The sequence below is a fragment of the Cherax quadricarinatus genome, chromosome 2 (genome assembly GCF_038502225.1).
Source record: "Cherax quadricarinatus isolate ZL_2023a chromosome 2, ASM3850222v1, whole genome shotgun sequence".
Classification (NCBI taxonomy): domain Eukaryota; kingdom Metazoa; phylum Arthropoda; class Malacostraca; order Decapoda; family Parastacidae; genus Cherax; species Cherax quadricarinatus.
Window position 1 is genome coordinate 78,928,554 of NC_091293.1, and position 26,859 is coordinate 78,955,412.

Below are 26,859 nucleotides of genomic sequence, written 5' to 3' on the forward strand. Positions count from 1 at the left end.
TGCTGAGTGAGTGGGCATGATTTCAATGTCTTTTACGTAATCTATGGGACTGGTACTACTGTTAGTTGGTCTGCGCGGCCTTCCGCTGGAGTAAAAAATATCTCTGCATTCCCTACCCTGCTGTCATTTAGTGGACTCCTGAACACCGACTCATACGGTTCCTTTAGAATTTCGTTCATTTCCTGATCGTCGTCAGTAACGAGTCAATGGCCCGATTCTACATGTAATTCATAGCTTGGATTTTGCATATGTATAAAAGTTTTTGGGGTTTCTTGCAATATCCTGGATGGGCTTTTGTTCCCTTTGTGCTCTTCTGTTTGGTATAACATCCTAAGTTTTTGTTCTAAATCAGTGATCTCTCGGCTAAGACTGTCTTTCCTTCACTTTCAAGCATTTCGGTAACCCATTTTCTTCATATGTACAATCTCCTACTCTCTTTCTATATCTGATCTTCTTTTGGGTTTCTTGAGTGGTACAAATTAATACAGACCTTGTATGCTGCTGTATTTAGCTGGTCCAGGCACTGGTGAGAACGTAGAGTGCTCAAGTCTGTTTCCCAGGATTTGTCTGATAGTTCTTGGTTTATTTTGTCTCAGTCATTCCTATAGTAGTTGAAATTAAACTAACCGAAACATTCCTTCTCCTACATTAGTGCTGTAATTCACTAACCCTGAGTTTATACTCGTATGCATTTCTATGATGTTGTGGTCAGAAAATATTTTTTTTTTTTTTTGTGATTGCTATGTCTCTGATTAGTTCCTCGTTGTTTGTGAAAATCAAATCCAGGGTATTTTAATTTCTAGCGGGATCAGTTATCTGTTGGTTCAATGAGTACTTATCACACAGCCTCATTAGTTCTCTAGTATATGCCTGTTGAGCCAGGATGCTTCCAGGAGATATTTCTGGAATAACTGTGTGCTCACCAATCTTCCAGTATACTGTATACAGGTGAATGCATATCTTTCCAGTGCATATATACCGAAACGTATAGGTTTATCTGTGTATATACACCGAGAATTTGCTTTAATCCTTGATTTAGTTGTCAAAGTATCCATGATTGGTGATGACCAGGTGACATGCGGCCTTAAAACCCTCTTGTAGCCGATAGACTTTAAACCCCAATAACTCTGGGTATAGCCCTTAGTTATGATTATAATATAATAATAACCTCATTAAACAACGATTAAGTCTACCCTGAGAGGTAAAGTCTTACCCAAAAGAGTTATGGTATAAAACAAAGCCATAATCCCTCACCATGACAAGCAACTGCCATCAGGGGATGAAATGCAAAAAAAAAAATATATATGAAAATTTAGAATTTTTCTTTTTAAAATCTCTGATAGCTTTTTATGCTTTTATGGTCATTTTTCCTTGATGAAACATCGATATTACTTAATTCTTAAAATAACTACTTTATAATGTTTAGCTGAATAAAGATCTGCCGTGTACTGCTCACAGTAGCCAGATACACGTTTTACCATAAATTGTAATCGAGTCAACGTTTCGCTCTGCTCAAAAACGTTTCCTCATTCAATTTTCTTCAGTACGGTAATTATCCATGCCTGAAGGTGTTATAATTATTCATGCCTGAAGGTGTTATAATTATTCATACCTGAAGGTGTTATAATTATTCATGCCTGAAGGTGTTATAATTATTCATACCTGAAGGTGTTATAATTATTCATGCCTGAAGGTGTTATAATTATTCATGCCTGAAGGTGTTATAATTATTCATGCCTGAAGGTGTTATAATTATTCATGCCTGAAGGTGTTATAATTATTCATGCCTGGAGGTGTTATAATTATTCATGCCTGAAGGTGTTATAATTATTCATACCTGAAGGTGTTATAATTATTCATGCCTGAAGGTGTTATAATTATTCATGCCTGAAGGTGTTATAATTATTCATGCCTGAAGGTGTTATAATTATTCATGCCTGGAGGTGTTATAATTAATCCATGCCTGAAGGTGTTACGAGGAAACGGAAGATAATTAAAAAGATCTGAAAATTCCTTACGTGAATAATTTTCAATGGGCCGTTGTACGTTGGTACTTGTATACCTAGAAGGTACTTGATCTGTGATGTTAGTACGTGGAAGGCAGCTCCAGTGGTGAAGCCAGACACCAGCATGTCTGAGAGGAAGACACACAGGCTGCCCACACTAAGCATACCTAGGATTATCTGAAAACAATATGTTGATTAATAACAGCAAATGAGGACTAAAAACGTACTCAAATTTAATATTGTTAATGCAAACAGTATTCCGCAAGACTCACGAAATCGTTATGGGTTAGAACCCCTGGCGAGTGAGTCGTATAACTCCAGGCAAGTTTTACAATTTACTTGTTATGGATTCTAGCCCCATATGTACCGTGGTTTATTAGTACTCTGTAATTAAGAATAATAGTGGACATAGGAACAAATGACTGTTCCTATGTCCACTATTATTCTTCGCATCAAGATAAAGTCAAACTGTCTGTTTTCTCATCAATATTTTTGAGAGCTTTACGAATTTGTAGTCCTGAGTTCATAGATGAGGAAATATAAAAAAATTATGAAATAGGTAATGATTTAAAATACCCAAGAAATGTAATTGATAAATCTTTTAAAGTTGCTAGAAATACTTTTTACAATCCAAAAAGGGACAACCAGCCTTATTCAACTAAAAATATGTTGGTTCTCCCTTACCATGAAAACTTGGTTGATATGCCTTCTCTTCTTAAGACTTTTACTATTAAAGTTGTATTCAAAAATCTTGATACAGTAAAAAAACTTTTGATAAAGAATTCCCCCCAAAATGCTGATGGATGTGTCTATAAGATTCCTTGTAAAATTTGCGATAAAGTTTATTACGGTCAAACTGGTAAAAATCTCGAACTAAGATTAAAACAACATAAATATAGCATTAGAACTGGACAAGATTCCAATGCTCTATTTATTCATGTAAGAGATTTTAACCATCCAATTGATTTTCAAAAAGTTGAGAAAGTAGTATCAAGCAAGTCCATGGTCGACAGGAATATAATTGAATCTTGTTTCATAAAAAGCAGTTTTGACAATAATATGAATATTTCCTTTGGTTTATATAAATTAGATCCATTTATAATTAATAGAATTTGGGAAGAATTTAATAATACACTGGATAAATAATAATTTTTAAAATTTTCTTGAGTAGAATAGTTTGTTGGTGGGTTGCGCGAAGGACCTGTCCAGTTTGGCCGGCACGCGTCAGGTGTTTAACTGTTGTGGGATCTGATAGTGAGGTGTTGGCCAGACCCCTTATATACCTTCCTTGGATGCTTTACTTTCATAGTTCCTTGATAATGTGAGTAGTCACGAAAGCACTTCGAATTTCTCTATTCTTTCACAGTGGTTGATTTGCATATTCTGAAATCACCTGTTTAATGTGATCTTATTGCATATATATATATATATATATATATATATATATATATATATATATATATATATTATATATATATATTATATATATATATTATATATATATATATATATATATATATATTTTTTTTTTCAACAAGTCGGTCGTCTCCCACCGAGGCAGGGTGACCCAAAAAAAGAAAGAAAATCCCCAAAAAGAAAATACTTTCATCATCATTCAACACTTTCACCACACTCACACATTATCACTGCTTTTGCAGAGGTGCTCAGAATATAACAGTTTAGAAGCATATACGTATAGAGATACACAACATATCCCTCCAAACTGCCAATATCCCAAACCCCTCCTTTAAAGTGCAGGCATTGTACTTCCCATTTCCAGGACTCAAGTCCGACTATATGAAAATAACCGGTTTCCCTGAATCCCTTCACTAAATATTACCCTGCTCACACTCCAACAGATCGTCAGGTCCCAAGTATCATTCGTCTCCATTCACTCCTATCTAACACGCTCATGCACGCTTGCTGGAAGTCCAAGCCCCTCACCCACAAAACCTCCTTTACCCCCTCTTTCCAACCCTTTCGAGGACGACCCCTACCCCGCCTTCCTTCCCCTATAGATTTATATGCTTTCCATGTCATTCTACTTTGATCCATTCTCTCTAAATGATCAAACCACCTCAACAACCCCTCTTCTGCCCTCTGACTAATGCTTTTATTAACTCCACACCTTCTCCTAATTTCCACACTCCGAATTTTCTGCATAATATTTACACCACACATTGCCCTTAAACAGGACATCTCCACTGCCTCCAACCGCCTCCTCGCTGCTACATTTACCACCCAAGCTTCACACCCATATAAGAGTGTTGGTACTACTATACTTTCATACATTCCCTTCTTTGCCTCCATAGATAACGTTTTTTGACTCCACATATACCTCAACGCACCACTCACCTTTTTTCCCTCATCAATTCTATGATTAACCTCATCCTTCATAAATCCTTCATATATATATATATATATATATATTTTTTTTTTTTTATTATCACACCGGCCGATTCCCACCAAGGCAGGGTGGCCCGAAAAAGAAAAACTTTCACCATCATTCACTCCATCACTGTCTTGCCAGAAGGGTGCTTTACACTACAGTTTTTAAACTGCAACATTAACACCCCTCCTTCAGAGTGCAGGCACTGTACTTCCCATCTCCAGGACTCAAGTCCGGCCTGCCGGTTTCCCTGAATCCCTTCATAAATGTTACTTTGCTCACACTCCAACAGCACGTCAAGTATTAAAAACCATTTGTCTCCATTCACTCCTATCAAACACGCTCACGCATGCCTGCTGGAAGTCCAAGCCCCTCGCACACAAAACCTCCTTTACCCCCTCCCTCCAACCCTTCCTAGGCCGACCCCTACCCCGCCTTCCTTCCACTACAGACTGATACACTCTTGAAGTCATTCTGTTTCGCTCCATTCTCTCTACATGTCCGAACCACCTCAACAACCCTTCCTCAGCCCTCTGGACAACAGTTTTGGTAATCCCGCACCTCCTCCTAACTTCCAAACTACGAATTCTCTGCATTATATTCACACCACACATTGCCCTCAGACATGACATCTCCACTGCCTCCAGCCTTCTCCTCGCTGCAACATTCATCACCCACGCTTCACACCCATATAAGAGCGTTGGTAAAACTATACTCTCATACATTCCCCTCTTTGCCTCCAAGGACAAAGTTCTTTGTCTCCACAGACTCCTAAGTGCACCACTCACTCTTTTTCCCTCATCAATTCTATGATTCACCTCATCTTTCATAGACCCATCCGCTGACACGTCCACTCCCAAATATCTGAATACGTTCACCTCCTCCATACTCTCTCCCTCCAATCTGATATTCAATCTTTCATCACCTAATCTTTTTGTTATCCTCATAACCTTACTCTTTCCTGTATTCACCTTTAATTTTCTTCTTTTGCACACCCTACCAAATTCATCCACCAATCTCTGCAACTTCTCTTCAGAATCTCCCAATATATATATATATATATATATATATATATATATATATATATATATATATATACATATACCACCTCTATAACTGGACTGGGGACCCTCATCCTCAGAGAAGACAATAAACGTACCTCAGGGAAACCTCAAGGTTCTTCCCGGAGCTGTTTGAATATTTTCTTCTCCTACCATCCCCTATATTTTATATTATATGGGAATATATATATATATATATATATATATATATATATATATATATATATATATATATATATATATATATATATATATATATATATAAGAACATAAGAACATAAGAACGAAGGAACACTGCAGCAGGCCTACTGGCCCAAGTGAGGCAGGTCCAAGTCTCCTACCGGCTTAAGCCAATGCACCCAACCTAGTCAGGTCAGGTCACATTGACTTAAGGGAGGAACACGGCAACCGACCTGGTAGCACAAGCTATCAGGTCCAACTCACACCCACCCACATCCACTCATGTATTTATCCAACCTATTTTTAAAGCTACACAACGTTCTGGCCTCTATAACTGTACTTGGGAGTTTGTTCCACTCATCCACAACTCTATTACCAAACCAGTACTTTCCTATATCCTTCCTGAATCTGAATTTTTCTAACTTAAAACCATTACTGCGAGTCCTGTCTAGGCTAGATATTTTCAGCACACTATTTACATCCCCTTTATTTATTCCTGTCTTCCATTTATACACCTCAATCATATCCCCCCTAATTCTACGTCTTTCTAGAGAGTGCAGATTCAGGGCCCTTAGTCTATCCTCATAGGGAAGGTTTCTGATACATGGGATCAACTTTGTCATCCTCCTTTGTACATTTTCCAGAGCATTTATATCCATTCTGTAATACGGTGACCAAAACTGTGCAGCATAATCTAAATGAGGCCTAACCAAGGATGTATAGATTTGAAGAACAACCTGAGGACTCCTATTATTTATGCTTCTTGATATGAAGCCAAGGATTCTATTAGCTTTATTGCGAACACTTATGCACTGTTGTCTTGGTTTCAGATTACTGCTAACCAGAACTCCTAAATCTTTTTCGCAATCCGTAATATTAAGATCTACATTATTTAGTTTATATGTGGCATGGTTATTGTCCTGTCCAACATTTAGAACTTTGCATTTGTCTATATTAAACTGCATCTGCCACTTCTCCGACCACTTCATCAGTCTATTCAAATCTTCCTGGAGTGCTCGAATATATATATTTCGAAATATGTACCTCTGATTTATATCTCTCGATGTATATACACTTAGAGACATTGACTGAGTGTAAGTACACTGAGATATATACACCTCCTGGTATATGGAAGAGGAGTGTGGGCAGGAAAGGCTCTCCGGGGAACTCAGATGTCAGTAGTTAGTAAGCTTGTTAGAGTGTCATTTGTCATGGTAGTGACGTGAGAGTCCTATTATCATGGTAGTGACGTGAAAGCCCTACCCTCAAGGTAGTGACATGAGAGCCCTACCATAGTGATAGTTACGTGAGAGCCCTACCATCTTGGTAATAACATGATATCCTTAGCTAGCTAACAGCAGAGTTATTCTACAAGTACAGTAATTTACATATTCATATGTAAATTACAATATATGATACGTTTTGATACTAACCAATTCATTATAATGTATATTTAAATAAAATCACAAATAAGTCTCACCTCAACAATTCCATTCATGAGAGCAACAATCGCTGCTACTTGAACGGCAGTATATGTCTGCCGGGTGTCCATCAGTAAACTCTCAGTATCGTTGCCGCTTAGAATCGAGGCTCCATCAGTGTCTGGTGATGTAGCTAATTCTCCTACAACTTTCCCAGTCATCAAACACACCACGGCAAATGATCCTGGTAAAAATGTTATGGAAAAAGATTATACGACGGAAATCATATACGGTAATGTTAAGGAAAATATCCTTAGTGATATATAACGTCCACTTGATTTACAGCAAACATTTTACTCTCTCTCTCTCTCTCTCTCTCTCTCTCTCTCTCTCTCTCTCTCTGCGGGTCATGTCAACCGAATATCCTGTGCAGCCAATGTCCGTTTCGTAAATCTAGGAATGGCCATTAGGAATCTCAACAGAGTCATTCCGGACTCATTGTACAACATAGACAGGGCCAGTCTTGGGGTATGCAACACCAGTATTTAATATATAATTGAGAAAACGTATTAAAAACTTGGCTTGTTTCTGAATTAAGGGTTATAAGCTGTGAAGACAGACTTTCGAAACTGAATCTAACTTCTTTGGAAAACAGTAGAACCGGGGTAGATATGACTGCAATATGGAAAATACTTAGGGAAAATGATAGGGAAGTCAGGGACAAATGTTTGCTAGAACACACGTAACCCAGGGTACAGCTAGAAACTAAAAATATTGGAATGCTAGGAAGTATTTCTTCAGAATCAGGGTGATTGGGAAGTGGAATGATCTCTTTGAAGATGTAGTGGGGGTTCGTAGGAGATGTGATGGTTGGAGTTAAACACACTTGTTGGATGGTATCACATATATTAGCAGAGTGTGGAAGAGGGAGGTCCAGCCTGCCTGTAGCTACTTGGTAGGTCTAACGGGAACTGAGAGGGATCCCAGGCGCGAAGGGCTCACAACAGCGTCACGTGACATCACACATGCTAGTCACTGAGCCTACTGACCAGGGAACCCAAATATATACATGGATGACACGATCCACAATATACTACCCAAGTATACATACAAGGGGATTCAGTAGCTATACTGACAAAGACGTGGTAGAGGCAGGCTTGATGCATAGCTTTGAGAGTAGGTATCATACCTACTCTCAAAGCTGTGCATCATGCCTGCCTCTACCACGTCTTCATGGAGATCATTCCACTTCCCAATCTCTCTCTCTCTCTCTCTCTCTCTCTCTCTCTCTCTCTATATATATATATATATATATATATATATATATATATATATATATATATATATATGTATATATATATATATATATATATATATATATATATATATATATATGAAGATAATGTATATATGAGAGAGAGAGAGAGAGAGAGAGAGAGAGACAGAGAAGCAAGCTTTTATGCCACAAGACGGGCAGCCAGCACCAACTTCACTCTGGCTGTACCCTTCTCCAGAACTTCGCTCCATCTGAGATCCTATATACCCAGGATGACTCGAGTATGGAACACATTCGTACAGCATAATGATGTCAACGAGATAAAGTCAGTTGATCAAATGAAAATGCTGGCACACAGATGGCTCCAACTTCATCCTGTTCCCTACCTGTATGTCTCAAAACAATAAAAATGCTTTCAAATGAGCTGATGTAGGTAACAGCTCTTAGCTTGCCAATAAAGTTAGAGATCCTTAACCTAACCTTGTCAAACGCTGTGTAAAAGAGAGAGAGAGAGAGAGAGAGAGAGAGAGAGAGAGAGAGAGAGAGAGAGAGAGAGAGAGAGAGAGAGAGAGAGAGAGAGAGAGAGAGAATGTGTGAAACTTCATCATGCCTTGCTTAGTTGCTAAGTTGATCGATACAGTTTATTAAACATAGCCGTACTATTACTATTAAGACCCCATGTCGCCTATACATCACCAGTCCATCATATTTTAATCCAAAATATTGGCCAATATTCTGAGATATATTTCACGTCACATTAGTTGTTGTCGGTGCATACACTTCAAGAAAGGTATATTCATCGGTCACTCTATATAGAGCGAATGACATTTGTTGGTGGGTTAGGCTGGTTACTGAGGTGATAAATTAGACACGTGTTAAGGAGGGTCATGGGAGCATGAACCTACCCATTGAGCAGTGCCTTGAGGAGCCAAGTAATGCATATATAAGAAGAGGGAAGAATGCCATGTATATTCCAGTAATAGGAGGTAGTCCACCCAGCAGTGCAAAAGCCATTCCTGAAATAAAAAAAAATAATAATTTCCCGAATAAGAACATGAGAGAAAATATGTGACATTTGTGACCACTGATGCATATACCAAATAATCCGTATACTAATTTTTGACGCAATAAATAATTTTATACTAATAATAAGAAAAGTACAAGTCTTTATAATTGGAAGGGAAAGCAACAAGAATCGTTACGAAGTTTTCAGCAGTAATGACCTAACTAGATGAACATCTAGGTCCTAGTATACTAGTATCAAACAATTTACAAGAGTTCAATCACTGTGTCTTGTTCTGACATCTATGACAAGTGAACATTACACTGCTAAATGTTTCTGGTTATTGAACAGAGATGTTCAATAATCACGACCAATAAATCCTAATTTTGTTCAATGCAACACAAACATAATTCCTGCCACGGAATTATGCTTGTGTTACGTTATTACACCCTTGTATACCTGTGAAAATTATTACACATACGACTGGTTTCTGTATATACCAGGTAATATTTATTGTGGTTAAATCTGTATTTAAAGTTTCTATATAATGAGAAGGGGAAATTAATGTTTCTTGGGAGAAGATGGAGAGTAAGCGGATGTTTGAGTCAGTCACAGAAAACGGTTGGTGGAGCCACCTACACTAGCATGTAAATATCATGATAGCTTAGCATCATTAGCTTTCGAAAATCTGTTTTATCAGCAAAAAAATTCACCTCTATAAACCTTGTGATTTGGACGGCTCAGTCACTGTTATAATTACCAGTTATTTGGGAAGGGAAATTGTGATGTACAAGCTTTTATGCCACAAGACGGGCAGAAAGCAGCAACTTCACTCTGGCTGTACCCTTCTCCAGAACTTCACTCCATCTGAGATCCTATATGCCCAGGATGACTCGAGTATGGAACACATTCGTACAGCATAATGATGTCAACAAGATAAAGTCAGTTGATCAAATGAAAATGCTGGCCCACAGATGGCTCCAACATCATCCTGTTCCCTACTTGTATGTCTCGTAGCAATAAAAATACTTTCAAATGAGCTGATGTAGGTAAAAGCTCTTAGCTTGCCAATAAAGTTAGGAATCCTTAACCTGTAAATAGCTTGTCAATAAAGCTAGGGATCCTTAACCTTGTCAAACCCTTGTCAAAGGGTTTACGAAGTTATGTTGAGAGGTGGTGTGGAATGAGGCGGTTGTGGAGTGAAGTCAGTAATATTATTTAGGTACAGGTACACATAAGAACAATTATCATACTTAGTAACATATGTGTAAACTGTAGGGAGATGCTGTGTAGAGGTGAACAAGTCTAGAGGCAGTAGCCACAGTGGTAGCACAGCGGTAGCAGCTATAGCAACGACCAGTTGATTCAGTTGGGGTAACAGCTATAGTAACGGTAACAGCTATAGTAACGGTATCAGCTATAGTGACTAGTAGTTGAGACAGTAACGGCATCAATAGTGTTGGCTGAGTCTACTGACAGTCAGCAGGTGCGGCAGAAGCAACGTAGTTCCAGAGTCAACCCAGTGACTCCAATAGTAACCGTGCACAGTAACAGTGTAATCACCGTAGAAGCAGTGATTTAGACGAGTCACACACAATGCCAGGGCTGAGATGGAAGTGCAATGACTTCCTGCAAGTTGATCAGTAAGATACAGGTACGAGTTAGGTATTTTTTATTCCGAAACGTTTCGCCAACACCGTAGCCTTTTTCAGTCGACGCAATAGAGGCAGCAGAAACAGTGGAGATGTGAAGACGATGTAATCAGTCCGTCACCCTCGACGACGTAAGAACATAAGAACATAAGAACGAAGGAACACTGCAGAAGGCCTACTGGCCCATGCGAGGCAGGTCCAAGTCTCCTACCGGCTTAAGCCAATGCACCCAACCTAGTTAGGTCAGGTCACATTGACTTAAGGGAGGAACACGGCAACCGACCTGGTAGCACAAGCTATCAGGTCCAACTCACACCACCTACATCCACTCATGTATTTATCCAACCTATTTTTAAAGCTACACAACGTTCTGGCCTCTATAACTGTACTTGGGAATTTGTTCCACTCATCCACAACTCTATTACCAAACCAGTATTTTCCTATATCCTTCCTGAATCTGAATTTTTCCAACTTAAAACCATTGCTGCGAGTCCTGTCTAGGCTAGATATTTTCAGCACACTATTTACATCCCCTTTATTTATTCCTGTCTTCCATTTATACACCTCAATCATATCCCCCCTAATTCTACGTCTTTCTAGAGAGTGCAGATTCAGTGCCCTTAGTCAATCCTCATAGGGAAGGTTTCTGATACATGGGATCAACTTCGTCATCCCCCATTGTACATTTTCCAGAGCATTTATATACATTCTGTAATAGGGTAACCAAAACTGTGCAGCATAATCTAAATGAGGCCTAACCAAGGATGTATAGAGTTGAAGAACAACCTGAGGACTCCTATTATTTATGCTTCTTGATATGAAGCCAAGGATTCTATTAGCTTTATTGCGAACACTTATGCACTGTTGTCTTGGTTTCAGATTACTGCTAACCAGAACTCCTAAATCTTTTTCGCAATCCGTAATATTAAGATCAACATTATTTAGTTTATATGTGGCATGGTTATTGTCCTGTCCAACATTTAGAACTTTGCATTTGTCTATATTAAACTGCATCTGCCACTTCTCCGACCACTGCATCAGTCTATTCAAATCTTCCTGGAGTGCTCTAATGTCCTCGTCAGAATGAATTCGATGGCCTATTTTGGTGTTATCGGCAAACTTGCTGATGTCGCTCTTTATGCCCTCATCTATGTCGTTTATGTAGATTGTGAACAGCAAGGGGCCCAACACTGACCCCTGTGGAGCACCGCTCGTGACGCTTCCCCACTCTGATTTCTCCCCATTTATGCAAACTCTCTGCTGCCTATTTGTCAACCATGCCTCTATCCAGGAAAAAATTTCTCCTCCTATTCCATGTGCCTTAATTTTTCTCAATAGTCTCTGATGTGGGACCCTGCCAAAAGCTTTACTGAAGTCCATATACACAATATCATATTCATTACCATGATCTACCTCCTCAAATACCTTAGTGAAAAAAGTTAATAAATTCGTAAGGCAGGAACGCCCCTTTGTAAAACCATGCTGAGATTCGTTGATTAATTTATGCTTTTCAAGGTGGCTACGAACTGCCTCGGCAATTATTGATTCCATAAATTTTCCCACTATGGAGGTTAGGCTTATTGGTCTATAGTTCGAAGCTAAGGACCTGTCACTTGCTTTGAAAATAGGTATCACATTTGCCATTTTCCACTTATCTGGCACCATGCCAGTTTGTAGTGATATGTTGAAAAGATTAGCCAAAGGTTTGCTAAGCTTCTCTTTACATTCCTTTAGAACCCTTGCATACAGTTCATCAGGGCCTGGGAATTTGTTAGGTTTTAATTTATCTATTTGCCTAAGGACCATGTCACTTGTGACCCTAATCGTGCACAGTTTATTATCGTCCTGTTCTACATAATTTATCATTTCTGGAATATCGCTGGTTTCCTCCTGTGTAAAAACTGAGAGGAAGTATGTGTTAAAACTTCTACACATTTCCTTATCACTGTCAGTGTGTTCCACTACTTGGACCTGTTGTAACGAGACTTTGTCGCCAATACAAAGAAAGGCTGAGAGCACTTAGAGTTGTGGCAGGTTTTCATCCCAGGTATGGTGCTAATGTTAAAATTGTGAAAATGATGTATCTTGCTTATATTAGATCATTGGTTGATTATGCAGCGCCACTACTTGCACTCGTGTCTGACTGGAAGCTTGGAGGGCTGGAAAAACTGCAAAACGAAGCAATGAGGATCATCCTAGGATGCCCTCGTACTGCCAAAATTTTAAATATGCGGAAAGAACTTAATATTCCAAGCATTAGAGATCGTGTTACTGAAAGAAATATCCTTATTGGGGTCAATATGCTTAGGCTAGCCCATTCAAACCCCTGCACAGAAGCCCTCCAAACTTTCCTCAGCACTGGTGAACATCCTTCCAGATGGATCGAAAAAACTGGAACCGACCTCCGCATGAACCAGCTACATGATCTATATCAAGTTGGACAACAGAGACATTTCCCTGCTCCATGGGATATTACCCCATTCCAAACTACCATTCCTCCATTTCCCCCCAAAACTCTTCTTAAATCACAACCAAAGCTTCGTCTTGAAGCCAAACATGATGCCTTAAGCTGTATTGATAACTTAGTCACACAGAACAATCTTTCACAAATTATTTAAGTCGATGGTTCTGTTCACCAGTCCACTGGTGCAGCTGGTAGTGCTGCTGTTGTCACACAGAGTGATGGCTCTCATAAAGAAATTGGAGCACGCATCAATAACTGGGCCTCTACCCTTCAAACAGAACTGTTTGCCATACTCCTTGCACTCAAATGTGTCCATGTATCTAAGGTTGACACTTTAATTGTAACTGATTCTCTGTCATCCATAAATGCTCTCAACTCATTAAGTATAAATTGTGGCATGCTTTTGTCAGAAGCCAGACATAGATATGGTAAGATTGTGGACAGTGGAGTCAGAGTGCACATGCTGTGGATTCCATCTCACATTGGTCTTCAGATGCATGATAGAACTGATAAATTGGCTAAGCTGTATGCTTTCAAAGAGGGGGTAGATTACAATCTTGGGTTGTCAGTTAGCAGTTTGAGAACAATAATACGAAAAGAACTTCAAATGAACTTTATTGACTTAAGACTTAGGGAGATTGACACAAGTCAGTCCATCTATCATCATTCCATCATGCAGGAGGAGCCACATGTCTATGGTGCATCCAACAAGAAAAGCAGACTCTTGGATGTCACTACTGCCCGGCTCCGGCTGGGTTACAAGTATCTTTGGCAGGTTAAATCACCACCACCAGATGTAGACCAAACGAAATGTAAACTTTGCCAGATGGACTATTGTCACACATTGCGTCATTATGTACTGGAGTGTGATAAAATTAATGAATTTAGAAACAACTCACTCAGAAGTGTTCAAGAAATGGCTAAGCATTTTATCCACAGTGGTATATTGCAGACCATTCTGGAGAAATACCCTGACTTTGCTAGCTGTAAATAAAGCATTACCACATGTGTGCATGTGTGCATGTGTGTGTGTGTGTGTGTGTGTGTGTGTGTGTGTGTGTGTGTGTGTGTGTGTGTGTGTGTGTGTGTGTGTGTGTGGGTGTGTGTGTGAGGGTGTGTGTGTGTGTGTGTGTGTGTGTGTGTGTGTGTGTGTGTGTGTGTGTGTGTGTGTGTACTCACCTAGTTGTACTCACCTAGTTGAGGTTGCGGGGGTCGAGTCCGAGCTCCTGGCCCCGCCTCTTCACTGATCGCTACTAGGTCACTCTCCCTGAGCCGTGAGCTTTATCGTACCTCTGCTTAAAGCTATGTATGGATCCTGCCTCCACTACATCGCTTCCCAAACTATTCCACTTACTGACTACTCTGTGGCTGAAGAAATACTTCCTAACATCCCTGTGATTCATCTGTGTCTTTAGCTTCCAACTGTGTCCCCTTGTTACTGTGTCCAATCTCTGGAACATCCTGTTTTTGTCCACCTTGTCAATTCCTCTCAGTATTTTGTATGTCGTTATCATGTCCCCCCTATCTCTCCTGTCCTCCAGTGTCGTCAGGTTGATTTCCCTTAACCTCTCCTCGTAGGACATACCTCTTAGCTCTGGGACTAGTCTTGTTGCAAACCTTTGCACTTTCTCTAGTTTCTTTACGTGCTTGGCTAGGTGTGGGTTCCAAACTGGTGCCGCATACTCCAATATGGGCCTAACGTATACGGTGTACAGGGTCCTGAACGATTCCTTATTAAGATGTCGGAATGCTGTTCTGAGGTTTGCTAGGCGCCCATATGCTGCAGCAGTTATTTGGTTGATGTGCGCTTCAGGAGATGTGCCTGGTGTTATACTCACCCCAAGATCTTTTTCCTTGAGTGAGGTTTGTAGTCTCTGACCCCCTAGACTGTACTCCGTTTGCGGCCTTCTTTGCCCTTTCCCAATCTTCATGACTTTGCACTTGGTGGGATTGAACTCCAGGAGCCAATTGCTGGACCAGTTCTGCAGCCTGTCCAGATCCCTTTGTAGTTCTGCCTGGTCTTCGATCGAGTGTATTCTTCTCATCAACTTCACGTCATCTGCAAACAGGGACACCTCAGAGTCTATTCCTTCCGTCATGTCGTTCACAAATACCAGAAACAGCACTGGTCCTAGGACTGACCCCTGCGGGACCCCGCTGGTCACAGGTGCCCACTCTGACACCTCGCCACGTACCATGACTCGCTGCTGTCTTCCTGACAAGTATTCCCTGATCCATTGTAGTGCCTTCCCTGTTATCCCTGCTTGGTCCTCCAGTTTTTGCACCAATCTCTTGTGTGGAACTGTGTCAAACGCCTTCTTGCAGTCCAAGAAAATGCAATCCACCCACCCCTCTCTCTCTTGTCTTACTGCTGTCACCATGTCATAGAACTCCAGTAGGTTTGTGACACAGGATTTCCCGTCCCTGAAACCATGCTGGCTGCTGTTGATGAGATCATTCCTTTCTAGGTGTTCCACCACTCTTCTCCTGATAATCTTCTCCATGATTTTGCATACTATACATGTCAGTGACACTGGTCTGTAGTTTAATGCTTCATGTCTGTCTCCTTTTTTAAAGATTGGGACTACATTTGCTGTCTTCCATGCCTCAGGCAATCTCCCTGTTTCGATAGATGTATTGAATATTGTTGTTAGGGGTACACATAGCGCCTCTGCTCCCTCTCTCAATACCCATGGGGAGATGTTATCTGGCCCCATTGCCTTTGAGGTATCTAGCTCACTCAGAAGCCTCTTCACTTCTTCCTCGGTTGTGTGCACTGTGTCCAGCACTTGGTGGTGTGCCCCACCTCTCCGTCTTTCTGGAGTCCCTTCTGTCTCCTCTGTGAACACTTCTTTGAATCTCTTGTTGAGTTCTTCACATACTTCCCGGTCATTTCCTGTTGTCTCTCCTCCTTCCTTCCTTAGCCTGATTACCTGGTCCTTGACTGTTGTTTTCCTCCTGATGTGGCTGTACAACAGTTTCGGGTCAGATTTGGCTTTCGCTGCTATGTCATTTTCATATTGTCTTTGGGCCTCCCTTCTTATCTGTGCATATTCATTTCTGGCTCTACGACTGTTCTCCTTATTCTCCTGGGTCCTTTGCCTTCTATATTTCTTCCATTCCCTAGCACACTTGGTTTTTGCCTCCCTGCACCTTTGGGTAAACCATGGGCTCATCCTGGCTTTTTCATTACTCCTGTTACCCTTGGGTACAAACCTCTCCTCAGCCTCCTTGCATTTTATTGCTACATATTCCATCATCTCATTAACTGGTTTCCCTGCCAGTTCTCTGTCCCACTGAACCCCGTTCAGGTAGTTCCTCATTCCTGTGTAGTCCCCTTTCTTGTAGTTTGGCTTCATTCGTCCTGGCCTTCCTGCTTCTCCCTCCACTTGTAGCTCTACTGTGTATTCGAAGCTTACAACCACATGGTCACTGGCCCCAAGGGGTCTTTCATATGTGATGTCCTCGATATCTGCACTACTGAAGGTGAATACTAAGTCCAGCCTTGCTGGTTCATCCTCTCCTCTCTCTCTTGTAGTGTCCCTTACGTGTTGGTACATGAAGTTCTCCAGTACCACCTCCATCATCTTAGCCCTCCAAGTATCTTGGCCCCCATGTGGGTCCAAGTTCTCCCAATCTATCTCCTTGTGGTTAAAGTCACCCATGATCAGGAGCTTTGCCCTGCATGCATGAGCTCTTCTGGCCACTCTAGCTAGTGTGTCAACCATCGCTCTATTGCTCTCGTCGTACTCTTGCCTTGGCCTCCTGCTGTTCTGTGGTGGGTTATACATCACTGCTATTACCACCTTGGGACCTCCAGAGTGAAGTGTTCCCACTATGTAATCACTTTCTTCTCCGCTATCTTCTCTCTCCAGCTCATCAAAATTCCAGCGATTTTTGATCAGCAACGCCACTCCTCCACCCCCCCTGTTCCCTCTGTCTTTCCTCAGGATTTGGTATCCCGTTGGAAAGATGGCATCTGTTATCATACCTGTAAGCTTGGTTTCTGTGAGAGCTATGATGTCCGGTGATGCTTCTTTGACTCTTTCTTGCCACTCCTCCCACTTATTTGTTATTCCATCAGCGTTTGTGTACCATACCTTCAGTTTCCTTTCCAACACTGTGGTTTGGGGGGCCTGTGAGGGTGGGAGACCTGGTGGCATACTGTGGGGTTCTATAGCTTGGTGTTGGGTGGAGGCTGTGGGTATGGATTGTAGGGTGTGTTGGGATGGTGTGATAGGTTGTATGGTTCTGAGAGTAGTTGTGTGTGTGCTTGCCCTTGCTGTTCTGTCCTGCTCTGACAGACCTCTGCTGGTTCCCTCCTTGTCTCTTTTCCTAGCTCCTTTCGCTTTTTTGTCCTCTCCCTCAGCTGCTGTCGTTCTGATTTTGTTCTGTCTCTGTCTAGGAACACCCTCTTGTACTCTTCCGAGTATTTCAATCGTGGTTTCTCTTGGAGGATCCTGTTCCGCACTGTTTCCGTCCTGAGAATCAGCTTGATTGGTCGGTTTCTCACCTTCGAGTACCCCCCTATTCTCTGAAAATTTACAATCTCGTCCCTCTCTTCACCTATTTCTGTTATGATTTTCTCAATCTCCTTCCTTTCTTCCTGCTTCCTTTCAGTGTGTGTCCTTTCCTCTCTCTCCTGAAGCCCATGGATAAACACTGATTTTGCCCTTTCTTCCTCGCATTGCCTCACCCTCTGTGGCTCTGGATCCTGCCTGTATGTGGTCAGTTTCTCCCTTGATTTTTCCAGTGGCTCTTGATAGCCTTGTTGTGCCTCAGCATTCGACCTATCACCCTCTCCATCTGCAACCAGTTGATCTTCCCTTTCACTCCTTGGTCCTCCTTGTGTGTGTGTGTGTGTGTGCGTGCGTGCGTGTGGGTGTGTGTGAGGGTGTGTGTGCGGGTGTGTGTGAGGGTGTGTGTGTGTGTGTGCGTGTGTGTGTGTGTGTGTGCGTGTGTGGGTGTGTGTGTGCGTGTGTGGGTGTGTGGGTGTGTGTGTGTGTATGTGTGTGTGGGTGTGTGTGAGGGTGTGTGTGTGGGTGTGTGTGAGGGTGTGTGTGTGTGGGTGTTGGTGTGTGTGTGTGTGGGTGTGTGTGTGTGGGTGTGCGTCCTTGTGTGTATGCATATATTTGTACGCTAGTGTGCACATGTCCGTGCGTGCGCCCTCGTGTGTGTATGTGCGCGCGCGCGCTAGTGTGGGTGTATGATCCACTTAATATTTGTATTTATAACTCATTACAATTGTGACCAGGTGTGGACGTATCAGTGGTTCATTACTTTGTAATTTGTTCATGACTGTAACCATGTATAGGAGTGAAGCTGATTCATTACCTCTGTAACTTGCCATGATTAGTGACCAGATCTACCTGGAGTTCATTACCTTTGTAACTGGTTCAGCTATCATAACTTTGGGGTCCAGTCACTGGACCCATTATGTACCTTTGTAATCTTTTGACTACCGCCCACAGGATGGGTATGGGGTGCATAAAGATATTAAACTAAAGTGTGTGTGTGTGTGTGTGTGTGTGTGTGTGTGTGTGTGTGTGTGTGTGTGTGTGTGTGTGTGTGTGTGTGTGTGTGTGTGTGTGTGGTGTGTGTGACTCAACAATCAATATTTGCACCAATAACTCATTACAGTTGTGACCGGGTGTGGAAGTGTGAATTGCTCATTACTCTATAATTTGTTCATGATTGTAGCCAAAGTATAAACGTAAGTAACCATTCTACAGAATTCATTACCTTTGTAACTTGTGAGCTCGTTGCCTTTGTACCTAGTTCAGCTATCAAAACTTTGGGGGCCCAGTCCCTGGACCCATTACGTACCTCTGTAATCTGTAAATACCTTTGTAACTTGTCATGATTGTGACCAGACTTACCTGGAGTTCATTACCTTTGTAAATTGTGAGTTCATTACCTTTGTAAATTGTGAGTTCATTACCTTTGTAAATTGTGAGTTCATTACCTTTGTAAATTGTGAGTTCATTACCTTTGTAAATTGTGAGTTCATTGCCTCTGTAGCTTGCTCAGCTATCAAAACTTTGGAGTCCAGTCCCTGGACCAATTATGTACCTCTGTAATCTTTTGACTACCGCCCACAGGATGGGTATGGGGTGCATAATAAACATATTAAACTAACTGTCAGTGAGCTGACCCGAGGAACTTTTGAGTGGGCCTATCTTGTCCCTGATCTTACTTATGTATACCTGAAAGAATCCTTTTGGGTTAGTCTTCGATTCTCTTGCAACTTTAACCTCATAATCTCTTTTTACTTTTCTAATTCCCTTTTTTATTTCTCTCTTTAACTGAATATATCGATTTCTTAAATGCCCCTCTCCTCTTTTGATTTGCCTATATATGCCTGTCTTTTGACCAATCAGATATTTTAATCTATTGTTCATCCATTTTTGGATGATCTGATTTCCCTATTTGGAACATAATTTGACTGAGCAACTAGAACTATGCCCTGGAAAGCGTCATATCGGCAACCATCACCACCTACCTGACCCTTAGTCAGGTCATTCCAGTTCAGCCCACCTAAGTAATTTTTCAGTCCTATGAAATCAGCCAAGCGAAAGTCAGGGACAGAGACTTGATTGCCATTATTAGGGGAATTCCATAATATATTAAAACTGAGTGATTTGTGATCACTTTCCCATAGCTCATCATTAACCTCAAGATTATTAATTAGTGTTTCCCTACTGGCAAGAACCAAGTCAAGGAGTTTATTTTCCCTAGTTGGCTCTGTCACAAACTGTTTTAAAAAACAATCCTGGATCGTATCAAGAAAGTCACCTGACTCTAAATTTCCTGTCAAATTGCTCCAGTCAATCTGTCTATAGTTGAAATCTCCCATTTGCACAACATTTTCGTATGTAGATGCCTTACGAATTTCGTCCCATAGAAGTTTACTGCGCTCCCTATCAAGATTTGGGGCCCTGTAAATCACACCCAAAATTAGTTTTTCACTGCCCTCGAGAAGCTGTAACCAAACAGATTCAGTGGCTGACGCTTCCAATTTTATATCTTGTGTAGCACAACAATTTAAATTGTCTCTGACATGCATCGCTATTCCACCACCCTTCCTGTTGACCCTGTCAGTGTGGAATAATTTATAGCCTTGTATGTGACATTCAGAGGGCATCTCTCTATCTTTCAGATTGAGCCAGGTCTCTGTTATAGCAAAAATATCTATGTTTCCTGCACTTGCAATTAATCTTAGCTCATCTATCTTATTTCTTACACTCCTGCTATTAGTATAGTAAACCTTAAGGGAGCTAGTCCCTTGCTGCCCTCTGCTGTCCCCCTTTGTTTGCTGACCTGATCTATTGTCTTTATTTATAACTTCATGCTGAATGCCCTTTATACATTTACTGTTTCCAACCCTAGTGTTGCAACCTGCTTGTTTCCCACACACACCCATACCTCTATCTTCTATCAGTATAAAATCACAGGCATTTCACCAATGGCCTTCTCAATTAAGTTTGCAAGTGCTACCACCCCAGCCCCAGAGAGATGTACCCCATCCCTTGCATACATATCATGTTTGCCATAAAAGTTGTTCCAGTTGTCAATGAATGGGATTGCAAGTTCCTTGCAGTATCTCTAGCCAGCAATTTACACCAATTGCCCTAGACAACCATTCATTTCCTACTCCCCTTCTAGGCAAGATGCTACATATGATTGCCACCCCTCCCTTAGACTTAATGAAATCTATAGCTGACCTGTACTTATCTAGCAGCTCTTCTCTCCTACCCTTCCCAATATCATTTCCACCAGCACTGAGACAGATAATGGGCTTGTTCCCATTACCTGACATGATATTATCCAGCCTGTTAACTATGTCCCCAACACCAGCTCCAGGGAAGCACACTCTATCTCTCATCTTCTTATTCCTGTTACAAAAAGCACGGTCAATATATCTTACCTGAGAGTCACCAACCACAAGAATGCGCTTACCTCTGTTAGCAGGGGCAGTAGTGCCCTTACCTTCACTGGCCACTGAAGTACATTCATCCTGAAGAACAGAGAAGCGATTTCCTACCTTCAGATCTTCACTCTTAACTTTCCTTATTCTGATTCTCCTCCCATTACTGGTTACCACTCGCCACTTGTAGCAGGTGCTGGACTGCACCTCACTGCTGGTAGCCGTTTCTACATCCCCACCTACAGCCTCCTCACAGCGAGAGACAGACTGCACCTCACTGCTAGAAGCCTCATTCCCCACAACTCCAGCCACCTCACACTCTCTCCCAGACCCATTGAGGTGGACCTTCAGCCTCCTAATCTCCTCCTGGAGAAGCAAGGCCTCCTCCTTCAACTCTCCAACCTCAATTTTTAAAACACTGCAGAAGCAAGCCATGCTTTGTAACCGTCCACGCTAATCCCCAAAGCAGCTCAGGGTCTGTAGACGTAGTTTTGAGGTGGTCAGTCCCTCAACCCCGACTAAGAAGCCTACCGTGTAGGCGAAACGTTCCGGAATATAGATACCTAACTGTTGTACATGTGTCTCACTTATCAACTTGTCAGTTATGTATACCATTATCATATTCAAGAAGTATCCAGCAACCACCAGGACACACTGGAACTGCAGTGACTTCCTGCAGCAGTGAGAATTGCCTGTCATCGTAGTCGTTCAACGGGAACAATTCAGCAACTGTCAAGGAGCAGCAGCAGCAGTATGAATATCAAAATGGTATACAATACCGACAGGTTGGTAGGTAAGACACAAAGGCAACAGTTAGGCAAATTTATTCCGAAATGTTTCGCCTACACAGTAGGCTTCTTCAGTCGAATACAGAAATACAGAATACAGACTTTAAGGGTGATGGACTGATTACATCGTCTTCACATCTCTAATGTTCCTGCCTACTTTCTGTATTCGACTGAAGAAGCCTACTGTGTAGGCGAAACGTTTCGGAATAAAGTTGCCTAACTGTTGCCTTTGTGTCTTACCTACCAACCCAGCAGCAGCAGTCATCAGCTGTCTACCAGTGTCCCGTACGACCACAAACCACACAGGAAGTAGTGGTAACAAGAATGGTGGTAACTAACACAGGAATGGTGGTTGCTTACTAATATACGTAGTGACCTTGATTTTGTTAGAACATGGCCTTGCTTATACTAGCTCCAGTTATGCCGCGCTGAAATAACCGGTAATAAATGAAGTAGCTCTTGATTTCCCGTTAAATTACCATAAACGATACAATTCATTGCTACAAATAATTTCCATAAACAAATCGTAATTAGTCTAAGACGTTTAGGGTTAATAATCACGTAATTAAGACCAGCTTATCTTTGATAATGAATACTGATCAATGAGAGGACACCTTGATGAGAGGACACCTTGATGACAGGACACCTTGATGAGAGGACACCTTGATGAGGGGACACCTTGATGAGAGGACACCTTGATGAGAGGACACCTTGATGAGAGGACACCTTGATGATAGGACACCTTGATGAGAGGACACCTTGATGAGAGGACAACTTGATGAGAGGACACCTTGATGAGAGGACACCTTGATGAGAGGACAACTTGATGAGAGTACAACTTGATGAGAGGACAACTTGATGAGAGGACACCTTGATGAGAGGACACCTTGTTGAGAGTACTACTTGATGAGAGGACACCTTGATGAGAGGACACCTTGATGAGAGGACAACTTGATGAGAGGACACTTTGATGAGAGGACACCTTGATGAGAGGACACCTTGATGAGAGAACACCTTGATGAGAGGACACCTTGATGAGAGGACACCTTGATGAGAGTACAACTTGATGAGAGGACAACTTGATGAGAGGACAACTTGATGAGAGTACAATTTGATGAGAGGACAACTTGATGAGAGGACAACTTGATGAGAGTACAACTTGATGAGAGGACAACTTGATGAGAGGACAACTTGATGAGAGTACAACTTGATGAGAGGACAACTTGATGAGAGGACAACTTGATGAGAGGACAACTTGATGAGAGGACAACTTGATGAGAGGACAACCTGATGAGAGGACAACTTGATGAGAGGACAACCTGATGAGAGGACAACTTGATGAGAGTACAACTTGATGAGAGGACACCTTGAAGAGAGTACAACTTGATGAGAGGACAACTTGATGAGAGGACAACTTGATGAGAGGACACCTTGATGAGAGGACAACTTGATGGGAGGACACCTTGATGAGAGGACACCTTGATGAGAGGACAACTTGATGAGAGGACAACTTGATGAGAGGACACCTTGATGAGAGGACAACTTGATGAGAGGACACCTTGATGAGAGGACACCTTGATGAGAGGGCAACTTTATGAGAGGACACCTTGATGAGAGGACACCTTGATGAGAGGACACCTTGATGAGAGGACACCTTGATGAGAGTACAACTTGATGAGAGGACAACTTGATGAGAGGACACCTTGATGAGAGGACAACTTGATGAGAGGACACCTTGATGAGAGGACACCTTGATGAGAGGGCAACTTTATGAGAGGACACCTTGATGAGAGGACACCTTGATGAGAGGACACCTTGATGAGAGGACACCTTGATGTGAGGTTTAGAAGTGTGACCAGTGTTGTAATTAATCGATGACTAGTGTTGTAACCAGTCTATGATCCAGTGTTGATATCAGTGTACCGAGTTTTGAAATCATACAAATATCAGTGTTGTAATCATACAAATACCAGTGTTGTAATCATACAAAGACCAGTGTTGTAATCATACAAATACCAGTGTTGTAATCATACAAAGACCAGTGTTGTAATCATACAAATACCAGTGTTGTAATCATACAAAGACCAGTATTGTAATCATACAAATACCAGTGTTGTAATCATACAAAGACCAGTGTTGTAATCATACAAAGACCAGTGTTGTAATCATACAAAGACCAGTGTTGTAATCATACAAAGACCAATGTTGTAATCATACAAAGACCAGTGTTGTAATCATACAAAGACCAGTGTTGTAATCATACAAAGACCAGTGTTGTAATCATACAAAGACCAGTGTTGTAATCATACAAAGACCAGTGTTGTAATCATACAAATACCAGTGTTGTAATCATACAAAGACCAGTGTTGTAATCATACAAAGACCAGTGTTGTAATCATACAAAGACCAGTGTTGTAATCATACAAATACCAGTGTTGTAATCATACAAAGACCAGTGTTGTAATCATACAAATACCAGTGTTGTAATCATACAAAGACCAGTGTTGTAATCATACAAATACCAGTGTTGTAATCATACAAAGACCAGTGTTGTAATCATACAAATACCAGTGTTGTAATCATACAAATACCAGTGTTGTAATCATACAAATACCAGTGTTGTAATCATACAAAGACCAGTGTTGTAATCATACAAATACCAGTGTTGTAATCATACAAAGACCAGTGTTGTAATCATACAAATACCAGTGTTGTAATCATACAAATACCAGTGTTGTAATCATACAAAGACCAGTGTTGTAATCATACAAATACCAGTGTTGTAATCATACAAATACCAGTGTTGTAATCATACAAAGACCAGTGTTGTAATCATACAAATACCAGTGTTGTAATCATACAAAGACCAGTGTTGTAATCATACAAAGACCAGTGTTGTAATCATACAAATACCAGTGTTGTAATCATACAAAGACCAGTGTTGTAATCATACAAATACCAGTGTTGTAATCATACAAATACCAGTGTTGTAATCATACAAAGACCAGTGTTGTAATCATACAAAGACCAGTGTTGTAATCATACAAATACCAGTGTTGTAATCATACAAAGACCAGTGTTGTAATCATACAAATACCAGTGTTGTAATCATACAAAGACCAGTGTTGTAATCATACAAATACCAGTGTTGTAATCATACAAAGACCAGTGTTGTAATCATACAAATACCAGTGTTGTAATCATACAAAGACCAGTGTTGTAATCATACAAATGCCAGTGTTGTAATCATACAAATACCAGTGTTGTAATCATACAAATGCCAGTGTTGTAACCAGTTGTTAGACGGTAAGTATTTTTGTCTAATTGTGATAAATTCCCCAGTCGTTCTATATTTAGGCATTAATTTAACACTACCAATATATGCCTGTGTCTGCCTGAGTTGAGTATACTTGTGTATAAAATTAAGTGTGTATGTATATGCTTGTGTATACATGTGTATCCCTAAATACTGTGTCAGATATGTATGGAAGACGAGTATGTTTGGGTTACATTTACATACTAATGTGAACACATGATGTTGATGTGTGTTCTGCATGTTAATGTGGAACACTCATCTTGATGGGAAGCGATTGTTGACGGAAGTTTTTTGCATATTGGTGTGGAACTCTTGTATTTTGGTGTGGAACGCCTGTATGTTAATGAGAAACACTTGCATTCATGTAGAACCTCTGTATGTTGACGTGTATTACAGGGACATTCAGAATCGATAATGTCTCTTTATGCCAAAGTTGAATTGTCGACAATAGTGAGGCAAAACTCGGGTTACGGATGACTCTGTTACTGACACAGCGATGCTGTGTAAAACTCTATTAAGTCATGACTCCAATGAGGCTCTTGTCGAGCGAAATGTCTCAAAAATCCTGGTGTCAGAACGTTTGTCTTCACTGTCGGCGACAGTACTGGTAACCAATGGTTTACTCATCTCTGAGTGTCTAAATCTCGTATTTATGTTGTCACTCAATTCTTTCGACTCACTTCCTTCATTACTAGGAGGTTCATTACTAGTCTCAGACGTCACCTTTGCAGCAGTGTGTTGTTTGTACTAGTCTTATACACCACCTATGTAGCAGTTAAATGTGCAGTTATGAAAATAAAACCACCACTTTTGAAGGAAATAACTTCTGAGATACCAAAATATGAACGAAGTTATCATAAGAAACTTGAGCTTCTGTGATGAAATAAAGAATAAGCTTCTTACTCTGTTCTTAAATATATGTTACTCATTCGAGTAACACTGAAGACGAACTTTCTTCAGTGTTGAGTGTATACATAAACGTGTACATGCATGGGTAGCGTACCTAAATGTTTATGAGATAGAGAAAAGACACCAGCAATCCTCATCATGTATAACAAATGCAGGTTTCCGTTTTACATTCACTTGGCAGAACGGTAGTACCTCCCTGGGCGGTTGCTGTCGGTTGTTGGTGGAATGACGAGGTAAAGGGTGCGATAAAAGAGAAAAGGGTCGCTTATGAGCTTTTTTTTTTTTTTTACAAAACAGAAGTGATATAAGATTGGTGGAGTATATGGAGAGTAAAAGAAATGTGAAGAGAGTGGGGAGAGAGTGCAAAAGGAGAGCAAATGATAGAGTGGGTGAGACACTGTCAACAAATTTTGCTGAGATTAAGAAAAAAAATTTGGAGTGAGATAAACAGGTTAAGAAAGCTTAGG

General features: G+C 41.0%; 1 protein-coding gene across 3 annotated transcripts in view; it reads right to left on the reverse strand.

Moving 5' to 3' along the window:
- Positions 1-26,859, reverse strand: part of LOC128684289 (prestin) — a 101,387-nt gene that overhangs the window by 21,224 nt on the left and 53,304 nt on the right. For all 3 annotated transcript variants that reach the window (XM_070089147.1, XM_070089142.1, XM_070089143.1), the window contains 3 exons: positions 9,239-9,349; positions 7,117-7,301; positions 2,019-2,183 (listed from right to left, as the gene is read on the reverse strand). In XM_070089147.1, coding sequence (XP_069945248.1) covers positions 2,019-2,183; positions 7,117-7,301; positions 9,239-9,349 — 461 coding nt within the window. The remainder of the gene's footprint in view (positions 1-2,018; positions 2,184-7,116; positions 7,302-9,238; positions 9,350-26,859) is intronic.